The 14881-nt window shown below is 34.7% G+C and overlaps 2 protein-coding genes across 4 annotated transcripts; both read right to left on the bottom strand.

The window, feature by feature from the left end:
* Positions 1-2874: 2874 nt before the first annotated feature.
* Positions 2875-4267, bottom strand: LOC101889863 (ribokinase). The gene is made up of 3 exons (XM_005181405.4): positions 3968-4267; positions 3364-3912; positions 2875-3295 (listed from the first exon to the last, which is right to left on the bottom strand). Exons 1-3 carry the CDS (start codon positions 4030-4032, stop codon positions 2944-2946), a joined length of 966 nt encoding a protein of 321 aa, XP_005181462.2. The 5' UTR covers positions 4033-4267; the 3' UTR covers positions 2875-2943.
* Positions 4268-9261: 4994 nt separating this feature from the next.
* On the bottom strand, positions 9262-14829 carry LOC101890031 (putative uncharacterized protein DDB_G0291812). 3 transcript variants are annotated; one of them, XM_059127383.1, is made up of 2 exons: positions 14697-14829; positions 9262-13887 (listed from the first exon to the last, which is right to left on the bottom strand). In XM_059127383.1, the coding sequence occupies exon 2, from the start codon at positions 13853-13855 to the stop codon at positions 10358-10360; it is 3498 nt and encodes a 1165-aa protein (XP_058983366.1). In that variant the 5' UTR covers positions 13856-13887; positions 14697-14829; the 3' UTR covers positions 9262-10357. The 3 variants fall into 3 exon arrangements, with proteins under 3 accessions (XP_058983366.1, XP_058983365.1, XP_005181463.2); XM_059127382.1 differs by having other exon boundaries at positions 14612-14817; XM_005181406.4 differs by having other exon boundaries at positions 14442-14816.
* Between the last annotated feature and the right edge of the window lie 52 nt (positions 14830-14881).

The following is a 14881-nucleotide window of genomic DNA, read 5'->3' as shown; positions in this document are numbered from 1 at the left end:
ATCCATTGTACATACACAAATCATCCAGTGAAATTTTACAAGCTAAGTTACAAAAAATGAAAAGAGGGGAATGTTTATTTGAAATGACTTTATCTTCTGAATTTTACTATGCCTATTGAACTTTCATTAGTGTGTACATAAAACGCTAGATCCATGCATAGTTGCACGAGTGTCTTCTTTGGGACAATGATAGACGGATGACAAAGCAGAGCGATATGGCAAATGAGTAAAGGTGAGAATACATATAACGCTTTTCTGACTGGCTTAAGGCACAGGCTGGCTTTTTCGGAAAGGAACAAAAGGCGAACTAGGTCTAACTAAAACTCCATTGTTCCTTTACTATGAAGCCAGCCGATGACTTAAGCCAGTGAAAAAGGCGTTTTATGTATTATCGCCTTAAAATCAAAGCGTGAACATGTAAAGGTGAGAGTACATAAACAGCTTGAAGTCTTCGCGTTGCACATTTTGTGAAATATCATAAAGGGACTCGAATTTTGCCGTCGTTTCCCTTTATAATTTGACAGTAATATGCTTCATAACTTTTATATATATATGTTTCATAACTTTTAAAATACATCAACTTGTTGGATTTTGAATAATTCTGACAGGAAGTTGCATTTCAGTAGTTTTTCACAACTGCTTTATAGCACGTTTAGATACAAAATGTTTGCCTCTTTATTAGAGATTTTGAAAGATAATTTTTGGATTTTTTTGCATTGTCTTGGTCTGTTCCAGAACTGCAAGAATGTAAAATTGTTTACAACGATAACCAATTTTCCCTTCATGATATCGAAGAAAATAGCTAAAGTAGTAGATTCTTGCAGGTACTGGAACAAAGCAGACTTAGTGTGTAAGTCTAAGCAAACAACCATAAGCTGAGCGGTATTTATATATCAATCTTATAGCGCTTTTAGATGCAAAATTGTATCCGGATAACACATTATCGAGATTTATTGCTTAATCCAGCTTTATTCCATCAGATTTACCATACAAATAGAGATCCTCTCACACAAAAACATCACTATGTACAGTATTTGTAAGAAATCAATACTACCGTAAATCCTATGGTACAACAATATAGGTAGATGCATAGAAGCTTGGGAACATTGATATGTCAAAGATTTGAAAATATTTTGTCCAAAATAAGTACATTTTTGTATGCTTTCTTATACGACGCAAAATCGCATGCATTTTTCATTAATTTTTACAAATTTCAATATTTTTCCATACAACATTTTCAATTCCAAAATAGGTTTGATATTTCATTGTCCCAGCAGCTGTGTTGATGCGACTGCCTGTATTCTTCTACCATGGTACAATCCCATGTAGCTAATGTTTCCGCAAATGCGTTCTTTACAATTTGCATTTGAATAAGAAAAAAACAAATCAATTGCAGCGTTATTTAAAATTCGACGTATAGTATACAAATATTCAACTTCCTCACCATAGTGAAATATTTTGTACGCCCGTATTACCCAAATGCGCCAAATCCATATCTTAGATTATACCAAAGAAAAACTTTTAAAAGAATTGATAATATTTTCCAATTACAAAAATTTAAATTTTTTCTATTTTCAACACACAAAAAAATAAAATTTTCAATTGTTAATGTTGATATACGTCGAGTAAGTCGAATTTTAGGTAATGCTGTTAAATTAAATTCAACTTAAATAGTATTAATGCGACATAAGCATCCATTGCATCCATGGCAAAGCATATCAATCAAATGAAATACCAAATTATAAGGAGTGCGATTCTGACACTAAATTTGTAAATGAGCTATACAATTTGGCATACGTCAATAATAAAGAAACCATTTGAACCCATCAAGTAGTACAAAATTGTACAGCCTTGTTGGATTGCTGCGTACAATTTTTCTTCAGAGTTAAGTCGACTGTGCGTGTGATTGGGTAGGTGTGAAGTATTTTTCTATATTTGTCTACAAAAACGTGCAAACTTTTCTAGAATCTATGAACGAAAATTCACTAACTGTGTTGTTTATGTTTTATAGTTTAATTTTCAAAAATGTCTGGTCGTGAAGGAGGCAAGAAAAAGCCTTTGAAGGCACCTAAAAAAGAGTCAAGAGAATTGGACGATGATGACATGGCTTTCAAACAGAAACAAAAGGAAGCCCAGAAGGCATTGGAAGCTGCCAAGGCGAAAGCAGCACAAAAAGGTCCTCTAGTTGGTGGAGGCATCAAAAAGTCTGGCAAAAAATAATAAACTAAATTAGAAACCTTGGATGACTCTATTACAAGTTAACAATAAATTATAAGGATTTTTTAATTTAATTTTTACATTAAATATGATTTTTCCTTGTGTTTTACATGTTAGATAAGGTCCAAGCTGAATTGCTTAGTGGAAAACCATTGTGCCAAGGGGAAAGCATTATGTCGATCTTTTTTAGTCAATAATTCGGCTTCATCAGCAACAAGCTAGCAATGCAAAACAATGTTCATTATAATCTTGGGTTGATGAAAGAATATTTGCATTTACATGTTACACATTGAATAAGTTCACTTTATATCTTTAAGATGGTCGGCTTTAGGCCTATTTCAAAAAATAACCTGTGTGCAGTCGGTATGAAAAGATGTCTATTAGTAGAAACAACAAAATATCAAATGTCAGTATGAAACTCAGTTGTTTCTATTATTATTTTTTTTTTTTTTTTTATTTTCATCAGTCTTTAATTCATCTTAGACGATATTTCTTCCATATTGAATGGGAGAATTTTACTCCAGAGTGAATCGCTTTCAATGACTTCGTGATTATGTTGACGCAATGATCTTTTTTGGGATATTTTGCCATCTGCCTCATTGGCGGTGTTCTTCTGACTAAAAAAAAACGTACCCAAAATTAGAAACTCCGGTAGCATGTGTTTTAATAAAAGTGTTTTATTTTAATGTAAGGTGTTTCCTTTGTGTACTCTCACAATTAGATAAGTTAAATGGCTTGATAGGGAAATTCTTGAGATGTGGATGGGCAACTTTGGGCCTTTGGAAAACTAGACTGTGTGCCGGGGTATTGGACAGAGTAGGATGCTTGCAAATTGGCATAGCCAATATGTTGATGTAATGATTTTTCGGGATATTTTGCCATGTGGTAGGCTAGGGCACCTAGAAAGGCATCACCAGCCCCTGTGGTATCAACGACTTTATCCACCTTTTGTCCCGGCACATGGTAACACTTTTCAGAGTTCCCTTTCTCCGAGTAGACAGCACCTTGAGATCCTAAAGTTATGATAACGGTATTTGCTCCCATTTCCATTAACTTCTTTGTTGCCAGCTTTGCTTGTCTGTTTTTGAGAAATTCGATTGGCAAATCAATCAATGAAATTATACTCATTTATTATTGACTACTTACTCCAATGTCTTAATATCTTCAGTTTGTGTCATTAGGGCCGCTTCAGTTTCATTTACACATAATATTGAAGCTGATTGCAATAGTTCCTTGGGAGTGTTTGTCATAGCAGGAGCAGCATTAAGTACAGATATTCCTTTGAATCGTTTTAGGGCTTCCAAAGTCCCCGCAACAGAAGTCTCCAATTGGCACAGTAGTACTTGAGCGGAATCAAATAAGTATCCAGCTTCATGAACATCACTGCCATCAAGGCAATCATTAGCACCGGTAACAATAATGATATTGTTTTCCCCATCATTTGATACAGCTATTTGGGCTATACCTGTACTTTTTCCCTCACATGCTTTTGCGTGACGTGTATTGACACCCTCCTTTTGCAAATTCTCTAAGTACTTTTCGCCCCAAGTATCATTGCCTACTTTGGCTATCAAGGCACATTTAGATCCCAGTCGAGCTGCCGCAACACATTGGTTAGCACCCTTGCCACCAAATCCATTCTCAAATTTGTGGCCACGTATTGTTTCTCCTTCCTTCGGCAAACGATCTACGTAACTTTTAAAAACGAATAGAATTAGTACAATATTGGAGAATGTCTTTCAGCACTTACCAAATAAAATCCACAATAGCCGAACCATAGACTAAAACATCGACGTCGTTCTTAACATCCCCCATGATTTGTCTAGCTAATTGTACTCACAATTCGAATGTTTCTTTCCAACTAAATCAGCTGAGATAGCTCACATTTTTGTTTGTATAATTTTCAAATCTTATCTGGGCCTCTTAAAATATAAGTAAACGTTGTATTTGCCAAACCAATTAAACATTTTACTTGAATTATCATTAGCTATAATAAAATACATGACTTGTACAAAATAGTGGGAAAAGTTGAAAGGCTTAACCCATATAGAGCTCAACATGTGGAAATAATAACTACTAAAGTTATAGACAAGTTGAGGATATAAATGATGGAATACCCAATATCTGTGGGAGCATGGTTAAACTGAGAAGGTAACGTTATAAATCCATTATATTAGATCTGAAATTGGGGCCAAGGGTCAAGAGCATGGTAAAAATAAGAAGGTGAAGTTATTTCAAATAAGCATCTTTGCATTTTCTGTAATTGACCTTGTCAAATTTCACAGCATAGAAAGCAAGTTCCCATCTCTGATTTGTGTATGTACAATGGATTTATAAATAAACATTTTGACAATGAGATGTTTTCAAATGAAAAAATTTGAAAAAAAAATTAACATATGATTGCATGACTTTACCTTCTTAATTCTACCATGGTCAAGAGGCTCAGTAAAAGATATTCATAGCTATGGTACAATAAGAAGGTAGAACAGCTTCGTAAAACTGGCCCTGAGGATATGCCCGCTTCTTGTCAGAATTGAAAGATGAATGAAGTGTCTGGATGTTGTCTCAAAAATATGATCCTAAGTGTTCAGTCTTTCAATTCTATGGTAAATCTGGTTAATATTTCCCATCTGGTAATTCTTCCTATTATGGATCTTGAAAATATTTTGTTTTTATTTTTCAAAAAAATTAATAAATACACAAAATTGGCAGAAGTCGAGCGCACTAAGAAAAAAATTGTTATCAGCTGGTAGCACGGGCTCTGCGTGTATCCGACTTTTTTAAATTATAATACTTAATAGTAGAATTTTTACTGCAAATTTAATTTTATAAATTTTTACACAACAGATAAACAATTAAATTATATTTTCCAGATGAAAATGTGATTTCACAACTAAAATGTCGTCAATACTATATATGCAACTTCTACACATTGAAAATTTGACATTACATATGTAAGAAACACATCGACTGATAGAGCATTTAGAAGGATTTAAATGACATGTATGCACAAACACACAAAACCAAAAGAGAATCCAGCAAATTTTTTTGAAAAATAAGAATTTTTTCTTCACAGCAAGGTAAATAATAAATTTGTCAATCCAAATATAGGTCATAGAAATCAGCTGAATACATTTTTTGCGACTTTCTCTTGAATTGAAATATTGTAAAATAGTGTCAAATAAACAAAACAACTTATACACACAACAGAGAAATTTGGCAAGGTAAATTACAGAAAATTCAGGGATGGATGAAATGACTTTACCTTCTTCATTTTGGCATGGAAAATGCAATATATGATATATATTAAAATGTAAAATGACATACACACGGAAATACACGTAGAAGTACATTAAGGCAATGGTATTGCTTGTGTATTTCTGGTATTGAAATGTTTGTGGCATGGTACAATGAAATAAAGGTTACCTCATTTCAAATCAACATTCCCAGCTCTGCATTTTCTGTAATTTACCTTGTCAAATTTCAATGCATGTTTTTGTTTCCACAGTTCCCATCCCTGATTTTGTGTGTATACAATGGATTTATGAATGCATAAATTTGAAAAAATCGTAAACATACGATTGCATGACTTTACCTTCTACCATGGTTTGTGGTTTTGTTTTGTTGGGAGTACAAAAAGATTTTAATTTTTTTTGTTTGTCTTTGTGAGAGGGGTACGTTAATCGTTTCGTTTGTTTTCGTTCGCTGATAATTTGTTTCTTATTTTTTTCTGTTTTCAACATTAAGGTGCAAGTACATAAGAAGCTTTAAATCATAGCTAGGCATATTAATGTCAAATTATAATGGAAAACGACGGCAGGATTTTAGTGCGTCTCTGTAATCCCTTTATGAAATGTCATAAGCTTTTATGTACGTCCACCCTTAGTGTGCGTTAACACGCACTAATTATTGATCAATCACAATTAATTTTACGTTTGTTTTGCATAAACTAATTTATTGTGATTGTTCATTTAATATGTTTATGTTAGAGCCATGGCAGAAGAATATAGGTAGACGCATGGTAGAAGAATATGGGTAGACGCATCGACGCAGCTGCTGGGACAATGAACTGTCAAACCAATTTTGGAATTAAAAATGTTGAATGAAAAATTTTTTAAATTTGTAAAAATTGTTGAAAAATGCATATCTTTACAACCCACGATTTGTGTCTTATAAGAAAACATATAAAAATCTACTTTTATTTGAAAAGAAATTTAAAAAATTTTAACATATCAATGCTCCCAAGCGTTGATGCATCTACCTGTATTTTTCTACCATGGGTAGACGAGTCGACACAGCTGCTGGGACAATGAACTGTCAAACCAATTTTGGAATTGAAAATTTTAAATGAAAAATTATTAAAATTTGTAAAAATTGTTGAAAAACGCAAATTATAATAGCTTCCGAATGACGTAGTATAAGAAAACATATAAAAATCTATTTATATTTCAAAAAACATTTAAATTCTTATGACATATCAATGCTCCCGAGCGTTGATGCATCTACCTGTATTCTTCTGCCATGGTTAGAGCATTATAAAAATGGAATTGACAGTTGAAATCTGCTAGTGTGAACGGCGTTTTATACATCAATCAGAGCATGGCAGAAGAATACAGGTAGATGCATCAACGCTTGGGAGCATTGATATGCCAAAAAAACTTAAATGTTTTTTCAAATAAAAGTAGATTATTATATGTTTTCTTATACTATGTCATTCGGAGGCTATTATAATTCGCGTTTTTTCAACAATTTTTACAAATTTAAATAGTTTTTCATTTAACATTTTCAATTCCAAAATTGGTTTGACAGTTCATCGACCCAGCAGCTGTGTCGACGCGTCTACCTATATTCTTCTACCATGAATCAGAGCATGGTAGAAGAAAATAGGTAGATGCATCAACGCTTGGAAACATTGATATGTCAAAAATTTTAAAATGTTTTTTTCGAAAATAAGTAGATTTTTAAATGTTTTGTTATATGGCGCAAATCGGAGGTTGTTATAAGACGCATTTTTCAACGATTTTCATAAATTTCAATAATTTTTCATTCAACACTTTCAATTTTCCCAGCAGCTGTGTCGATGCGACCACCTGTATTCTTTTACCATGAATCAGAGCCATGGTAGAAAATATAAGTAGTCGCATTGACACAGCTGCTGGGACAATGAATTCCATTCGAATCACTCTCAGAACCATGGCATATGTACATTGAAACGAAAGTAAATTTTGTTTTCTCTCTTCCGAGGTACGCATTTTGTCCACGAGTTAAAATTTCCACAGAACACTGGAAACAAAAGAGGCAATTGTAAAATTAATGATATTATAAATCTTTGGGAGAAAAACAATAATTTCTTCTATTCATATTAGTGAGAAGTTCATGTATTTTCGTACAAATTCCCATTAAATTCAATAATTTTTTTTTGGAAAAAAAGGAATTAGGTTAGGTTAAAGGTTAATTGCAACCGTATAAAAACTGAAAAAATGTGACAAAAATAAAAGAAAGAAATGTCAAATGACAATTAAAAAAATGTTTTCTTTTCTTATCCAGCCTCAGCCGATGGATATTAGTATTTAAAATGAGGTTAATTTCATTTAATTGTGCTATGAAACATAAATTGTAACTTGGTACAATCATGGTACAGTAAAATCAAGGTAGGACTTTGATACCATTTATTTTAATTTTTTTTTTTATTTTCTTGGCTTAATATGTCAACTTTATTTGTTTAGGTGTGTGTGTGTATTCTTTTCAATAATAAAAAAAATTGTTCAGAAAATATTCAAATTCGGGTGTTTTCAAAATGCTTATTGCCACGGTACAATGAAGACAAGGTAGGCTAACTTTGAAAAAATTGCAAGTAAACCTCTATACTTTGGCTTGTAATGCCAGAATTACTATCAAAATAAAGAAAAAACAAACAACTTGTTGCATTGATTTTGAATAAATAATTGAAAACCGCTAAAATAATAAATCTCGTTGATTAAAATTGTCATTTCCAAATCTTAAATTCTGAGCATTTTCTTCAAAGGCTTTAATTTAAGTCTGCAATTACATAGTTTTTTTTTTTTTTTTGGTATACACCAATGGAAATTCCCTATATATCGCATATTGAACATGGTAGAAGAATATATGTAGATCATGGCAGAAGAATACAGGTAGATGCATCAACGCTTGGGAGCATTGATATGTCAAAAAAATTAAATGTTTTTTTTTTTTTTTTCAAATATAAGTAGATTTTTATATGTTTTCTTATACTACGTCATTCGGAGGCTATTATAATTCGCGTTTTTTCAACAATTTTTACAAATTTAAATAATTTTTCATTCAACATTTTCAATTCCAAACATGGTTTGACAGTTAATTGTCCCAGCAGCTGTGTCGACGCGTCTACCTATGTTCTTCTACCATGATGTAGATTTTATCTGTTTTTATATACGACGCAAATCGGAGGTTGTAATGATATGTATTTTTAAACAATTTTTACAAATTTCAATAATTTTTCATTCACGATTTTCAATATCAAAATCGATTTAAAAGTTCATTGTCCCTGCAGCTGGGTCGATGCGACTACCTGTATTCTTCTACCATGATACCATGTTTGTATCTTCAGTGACCTTCCAACTTTAAAAAGGCGACGTAGTTGCTCAGGTATTGCGGAATTAGGGAATTAAATCGTTACTTATATTTCGAATATCTGCGTAGCCTTTTGTGAACAAAGTTTTTACAAATCAGTTTAGAAGGATCCTAATGGGGTTTTGGACAAAAATTAAGATGACTAGCAAAACGAATGATGGTTATCAGACCTGTTCGATAGTGTGTACCCCACTTTTATTGATAACACAGCCAGAAACCGCTATGTGACCGGAACACTTTACATTAATGTAATTTTAATATTTTTTCACAGTGTATTCGATTAAAGTTGCCAGATTATTACCATAAATCCAGTTTCCACCCAAAATGAAAAATCCATAGTTTTTGTTAGCCGTTAAACTCTTTATTTAGAAAAAAGAAATTACTTTTTACAGAGAAATAAAACTTCAAAAACAATTTCAGATGATTAAAAATCTATATTCTCTTAGTTTAGTTTTTTTTTTAATATAGCAGTATATATTACTAAACGCAAATTATTTTTAATATATATTAACTAAAAAATAAAAGAACTGATGTCAATAAAACGATTGCAAGTGAAAATAAATGAGAATTGATAAAAATAATTTTCAACAATTTTTTCTTTCTTTCTTTCTGTAATAATTTACACAAATATGTAAACTAAAATTCTTAAATTATTGCGTAAGTCTAAAAACTAAGTTTGTAGTGATTATACGAACAGAAAATTCTGTTTCTGATTTTAAGGTAGTTGCTATTAAATTTAATTTTGTGTGCATTCAAAATGAAATGATTCATGTTGTTACAAAAAGAATAATGTATGATGACCATGAGAGGGCTCAGGAAAAGAAGTGTTGATTTACATTGCAAAAAATGTAAGCTTTATGATTTTTTTTTACAGTTGCTGTTAATATCTATTACTAATTATTACAATAGTACAAAGTCAACATACTTTAACAGATTATTCAAAGATTGTGTTGTTGTTTAAGAGAATTTACAGTTCTTATATTTACGTAATTCAATTACATATTCCTCTTTTTTTGTGTGTGTGTTCTTTAAGTGTATTATTTTAAGACTACAGCCTAATTTTAATGTTAAACTTATTGCTAAAGGTCTAAAAGTAAAAACGTCCTCTGTTGTATTTTTTCTGCAAAACAGTTTTAACAAAATCGGATTTTGACCAAATGATGTGTGTTTGTTTTTTTTTTTTTTTTTAATAAATATGTGTACCTATATAAAGAATATTTCTGTGAATGAAACGTCGAGTCAACACCATCAATACTTAAATCTCAAGACAATATACACACAAGCAATTTGCCAGGCTAATATTCATAAAATCCAAATCATATTAAGTAAATTATATGTTCCCACCATATAATACTTTCCAAATCCTAAGCAAAAGAGATTATGTTTTCCCAAAACATAATCAGGACTAGGGTTTTATTTTTGTTTAGCCAGGTCTGCCTATACACTTTTGCATTTCCATTGATATAAGTGTATACGTATGTATTTTTTGTTAGAAACCAAGACAAAGACTTTACTGCAGAATTGTAGCATATTCCACAAAATCACTTTGTAATGTTAAAGTGTCGACAATTTCCAAAAGAATCTCAATATCCCGCTCGCTATTTATAATGCTGGGCGCCCCAACCAATCGTATGTTCTTCCCCTCGATATTTGTGGAGAAGGTTTTGTTTTTGAAAATAACAGCACGATCATAAGGCATTCGCGACAACTGACGATTTTCAATTGCCCTTCGGAACATAACACACGATGGTTGATATTTGCCACGATCCTCCTCGCCGATATTGTACTCCTCGAGATCACCCATGTACGTGACAAACGTACCCTTGGCCAATGTTGTGGCGGAGAGCTCATATAATGTTACCTTGCAATTCCACAAATCATTTGGCAGCTGTATACTTTTGGCATTGTTGGCCAAGTTGATGAGCGGCATGTCCAATTGATTTTTGATGAGCGTTGGTCGTTTTGGCTCTATGGGCATGTTTATAACATACCATGTCTCGAAACAGGTTATCTTTTTAATGATTTTATCACCCTGCTTCGATATGACCACTTTCTCGGGGGGTTGTTTACGCGTCTGAGGTGTAACGAGGGAAGAAGGAGCTTTAGTGTCACCAACCTGTTGATTGGTGGCAGCCAATGAATTTTCTTTCGCTGCAATTGGTGTCAATATCCGTTTCTTGTTACTGGTCACCGCAACCGGCGATGTTTGAGTATTCTGTGGCAGGCGCTTTTTTCTCTGGGCTGGTGAGGGTGATTTTTTTGTGGTGGTATTTCTTGAAGCAGCATTCAGTTGTTGGTCTCTAGGCGTTAAAGCTTTTGTTGTTGTTACAGGCTCCTCCTCACGATCTGAGTTTTGCGATTCGGTATCTTCGTTGTCATCTATATCCATTAGAGGATAATTAGCGCTATCATTGTCAGGGGCATTCTGTTGGCTTTCAGCTTCATCTTCGGTTTCTTCTTCATCCAACGAGAGAGGGAAACTTTCTTCTGCCGAATCATCCAGATTAGTTATCATTGGTTTCACGGGTTGAGTCTTTTTGGCCACAACTGAGTTCAGGATACGTGGTGCAGGCTTATCTGGATTGGAAGATGTGGTTGTGCTACTCATCTTTGCTGTAACGCGAGCATTATTTCTCATACCTAATCTATGATTAAGTATTTGTGGTTTGGCATTTGTGTGAGTCCTGGGAGCGGGCGGCGACGGCTTGGCAACTGTCCTTATTTGTTTGTTCACCGTTAACGGGGTATCATCATCGTTTCCAGTACTGCGCGCCAAAGGCAACCTCTTTCTTTGTTCTCCAGAAGCTTTGTTGTTTTGTGCTGGCGATGGTTTTTTAAGTTTTCCCGGAACTTTCAGAGATGTTTGCCTTCTGTTGTTATTCCCTCGAATACTTTTATTTACTGCATCATTATCTTCATCCTCGTCGTCGCCATCACCATCACCAACATCATCTTCGTCATCAACCAGGCTAATACTTTCTGTTAATTCTAAAACCGCTGGTTTCGATGCGCTATTTTTGTTGGCTTTCGTTATCAAGACATCTCCTTTTTTGTTGATGATATCATTAACATTGACTATGGTAAATGTGGGCATCGTCTCAAAATCGTCCATGGTCGAGTTTGGAGAGTCATCATTTGCTGCCATTTCATTATTATCTTCATCTGTGGGTGTTGACACTGAGGCGGATGTTGCTGCTGCATTACCACTAGATTGTGCTTGGGCTATGGGCGATGTCGTGGTCTTGTTGCTTTGCGATGCCTTTGTATGTGATAATGAAGCAGGAGATGCAGTGGTCACTGATGATGCCAATGCAGATTTGAGCTTATCAATTGGTTTTGTTCCAGGACCACCAGCTAATTTTCTTTGTTGCGACTGCGAAGATCCTGGACCAGAGGAAGATGATGAGCCGTGTGTTGCTGAATTGTTATTTTTTGTTGTACTGCTGTTGGCAGCAGCTTCCTTTCTCGAGAATGGTTTTGGAGAACTGGTACGTGGCACTCTGGTTATATTAGTAACCCCCGAACCAAGTATATTTTTTTGATGGACACTGACTGTTTGTGCATTTGTAACAGATCTGGGTTTGTTTCCCACTCCTGATGCAGTCTGTTGATTTTGTTTGTTGGTTACAATTTTCATATTCGTCCTGCTGTTTCCCGCATCGTTGGATATTTTATTGGATTCTATTATTCGCTTTCTATCAATTAGCTGTGTGTGTAGGGAGCGGTTTCCACCGTTTAGTGACAAACGTGATTCACTGTTGCCAACAATTTTTTGACCAGTCACAATCCTAGGTTTACTTGCAGCTTGTGTATTGGAGGCTGATGAATTTTCTTTGACCGGCATTCGTAATTTAAGCCCTGATGAGGTGGTAACCAGCATTTGCTTGCGAGCTACGGTATATGTTCCTCCATCATCGCTATCACTATCGTTAGGATCTGTTACTGCCGCCAGTTTACGCTTCTGAGCGCCACTACCACTGCCGGCCAGTAGATTCTGATTACGTTGAGCATTTGCCGATTGTAGGGAACGACGTAATTGTTGCAGTTGCGTCGGAGCAGTTCTCACCGTGGAACCGGGCGTTTGAATCAACCTTCTGATATTGCCACCGGGTGTTTGCTGTTGATTGCTGGATTTGTTCGTAGCATTACTTTGTTGTGGCCCTGTTTGAATATCTGACCTACGGGGCCTTCCCCTTGTTTTGGCAGAACGCTTTGATACCTCCTCCTCTAGCTCGGAGATATCCGACTCCAGAGACTCTTCCTTTTCGTCGACTTTGTATGCTTTGTCGCCCTTCACATCATCGTGTAAATTATGAGCACCATCTTCTTCATATTCATCCTCTGAATTTCGATTGTAAAAATCATCTGAAGAAGTGGAATTTTTACGTCTCTTGGAATCGGCTGTAGCTTGAGATTTGGCCGAAGAAGCATGTGTGACCCCCACATTGCGTACCATTTTGGGTGTTACCATATCTTCACTAGCATATTTTGGATTAGGTTTTATGGCCCGACGTGATCGTCCGGCGGCAATAGTAGGGGTTGGAGTTTCATCTCTGGCTGGCGTTGCCGCTTTGGAAGCTGGCGTTGCTACTCTGGTGTTACTTCTATTGACAGCTTTCGGTACCGATTTGATTTTTTGACTTGAGCGTATCGTCGACATATTTGCTGATTGTTTTTGTTGTGGGGTAGTTTGTAGAATATTGCTTGTTATTCTTTTCTTAATGGGACCTCCTTTAATTGTTTTACCCTCTCTTGATTGTGCCGCTGCTGCTCCTGCTGTCAATTGTTTGGGAGTTGCTCCCATGCCAGGGGTTTCAGTTGTTTGGGAATCACGTTTGTTGTTTCTAGATTGTTGCTTTGTCAATGAATTAAGAGATCTTCTGGAAGTGTTTGTTGGCGATGTGTTTGGGGAGAAAGATTCGTGAGATAACTTCTCTAAACGAACTACACAGGATCGAGTTTTCTTTATGTCCGTCGTCGTCTTATTCAATTTTTTTCCACAACGCATTTTTCACATCTGGGAAAATCATAAAATATGATCTGAAATAGAGAGAAGAACAAATTATTTAAGCTCCAAAAAATATTAGATTTCATTTTTTGTTATACATGTGGTACCACCTCTGCCTTACGATGGAGTACACTAATGTTTGGGAATGCTCTCAGGACCAGTAACCAAATTGATGGCCCGCCTACTTGGCTGTTAGATTAATTTACTCAAGAAATACCCTCATGTAATGTTTGCTACCAAAAATATCGATCTGGCAACACAGTTAGACCCCAAAAATTGGCGGGAGTTTTACACCTCCCGCAGCAAAATAAATAATGTATTTTACCGATCTACAATTCTTAATTTTTGTGTTATTTTCCAAAAATGTTGCATTCAAACAAAAGCCTTTGATATATTTTTTTGTGATTTACTGTACTGATAGAGCCCACAACCAGCAGCAGCAAGAGCAACACATAATCTTGTTATGTACGTACAAGCCTGTGTGCAGGGCTGCATACGAATACGTCGTCTACAAACAAAATATCTATTGCGCGGAATTCTCACAGCATTTCAACACATCACAAGAAATGAAAATAAATTCACTTACTTTTGATAATTTAGAAGAAAAACTATAGTTCAAATGTGCACTCCAACGTTGTCATGAACTGAATTTTCCGAATTTAACAAACAGGAAAAAAGGTACATATAGGCGGACAAACGATACGACTACAACGACGAATGATGGGGTACAGCTAATAATATTTTCAGTTGTTTTACTTTCGTCGTCTTTGACACTATGCTCGTTCTTCACATCAAATGTCACTTAAAATCACTACTTGCTTTAAATTATTTCACAACTAGCCTTCTTTTTATATTTTGCTAGTAATTTTTCCAATTATTTCCATATTTGTCAGCACAAATATTATTAAATTGCAACGTAAACGAACGACGACCAACGCTTTGGAAATTGTACGGCAGGCAGCAATTTATTTTGTGTGACAGAAGAGAAAAATGAAAATGGCGTCATTTTGACAGCATCAAATTGGC

Source organism: Musca domestica, unplaced genomic scaffold (assembly GCF_030504385.1).
Source record: "Musca domestica strain aabys unplaced genomic scaffold, Musca_domestica.polishedcontigs.V.1.1 44, whole genome shotgun sequence".
NCBI classification, from domain to species: domain Eukaryota; kingdom Metazoa; phylum Arthropoda; class Insecta; order Diptera; family Muscidae; genus Musca; species Musca domestica.
This window is presented reverse-complemented; position numbering and strand designations above follow the sequence as displayed.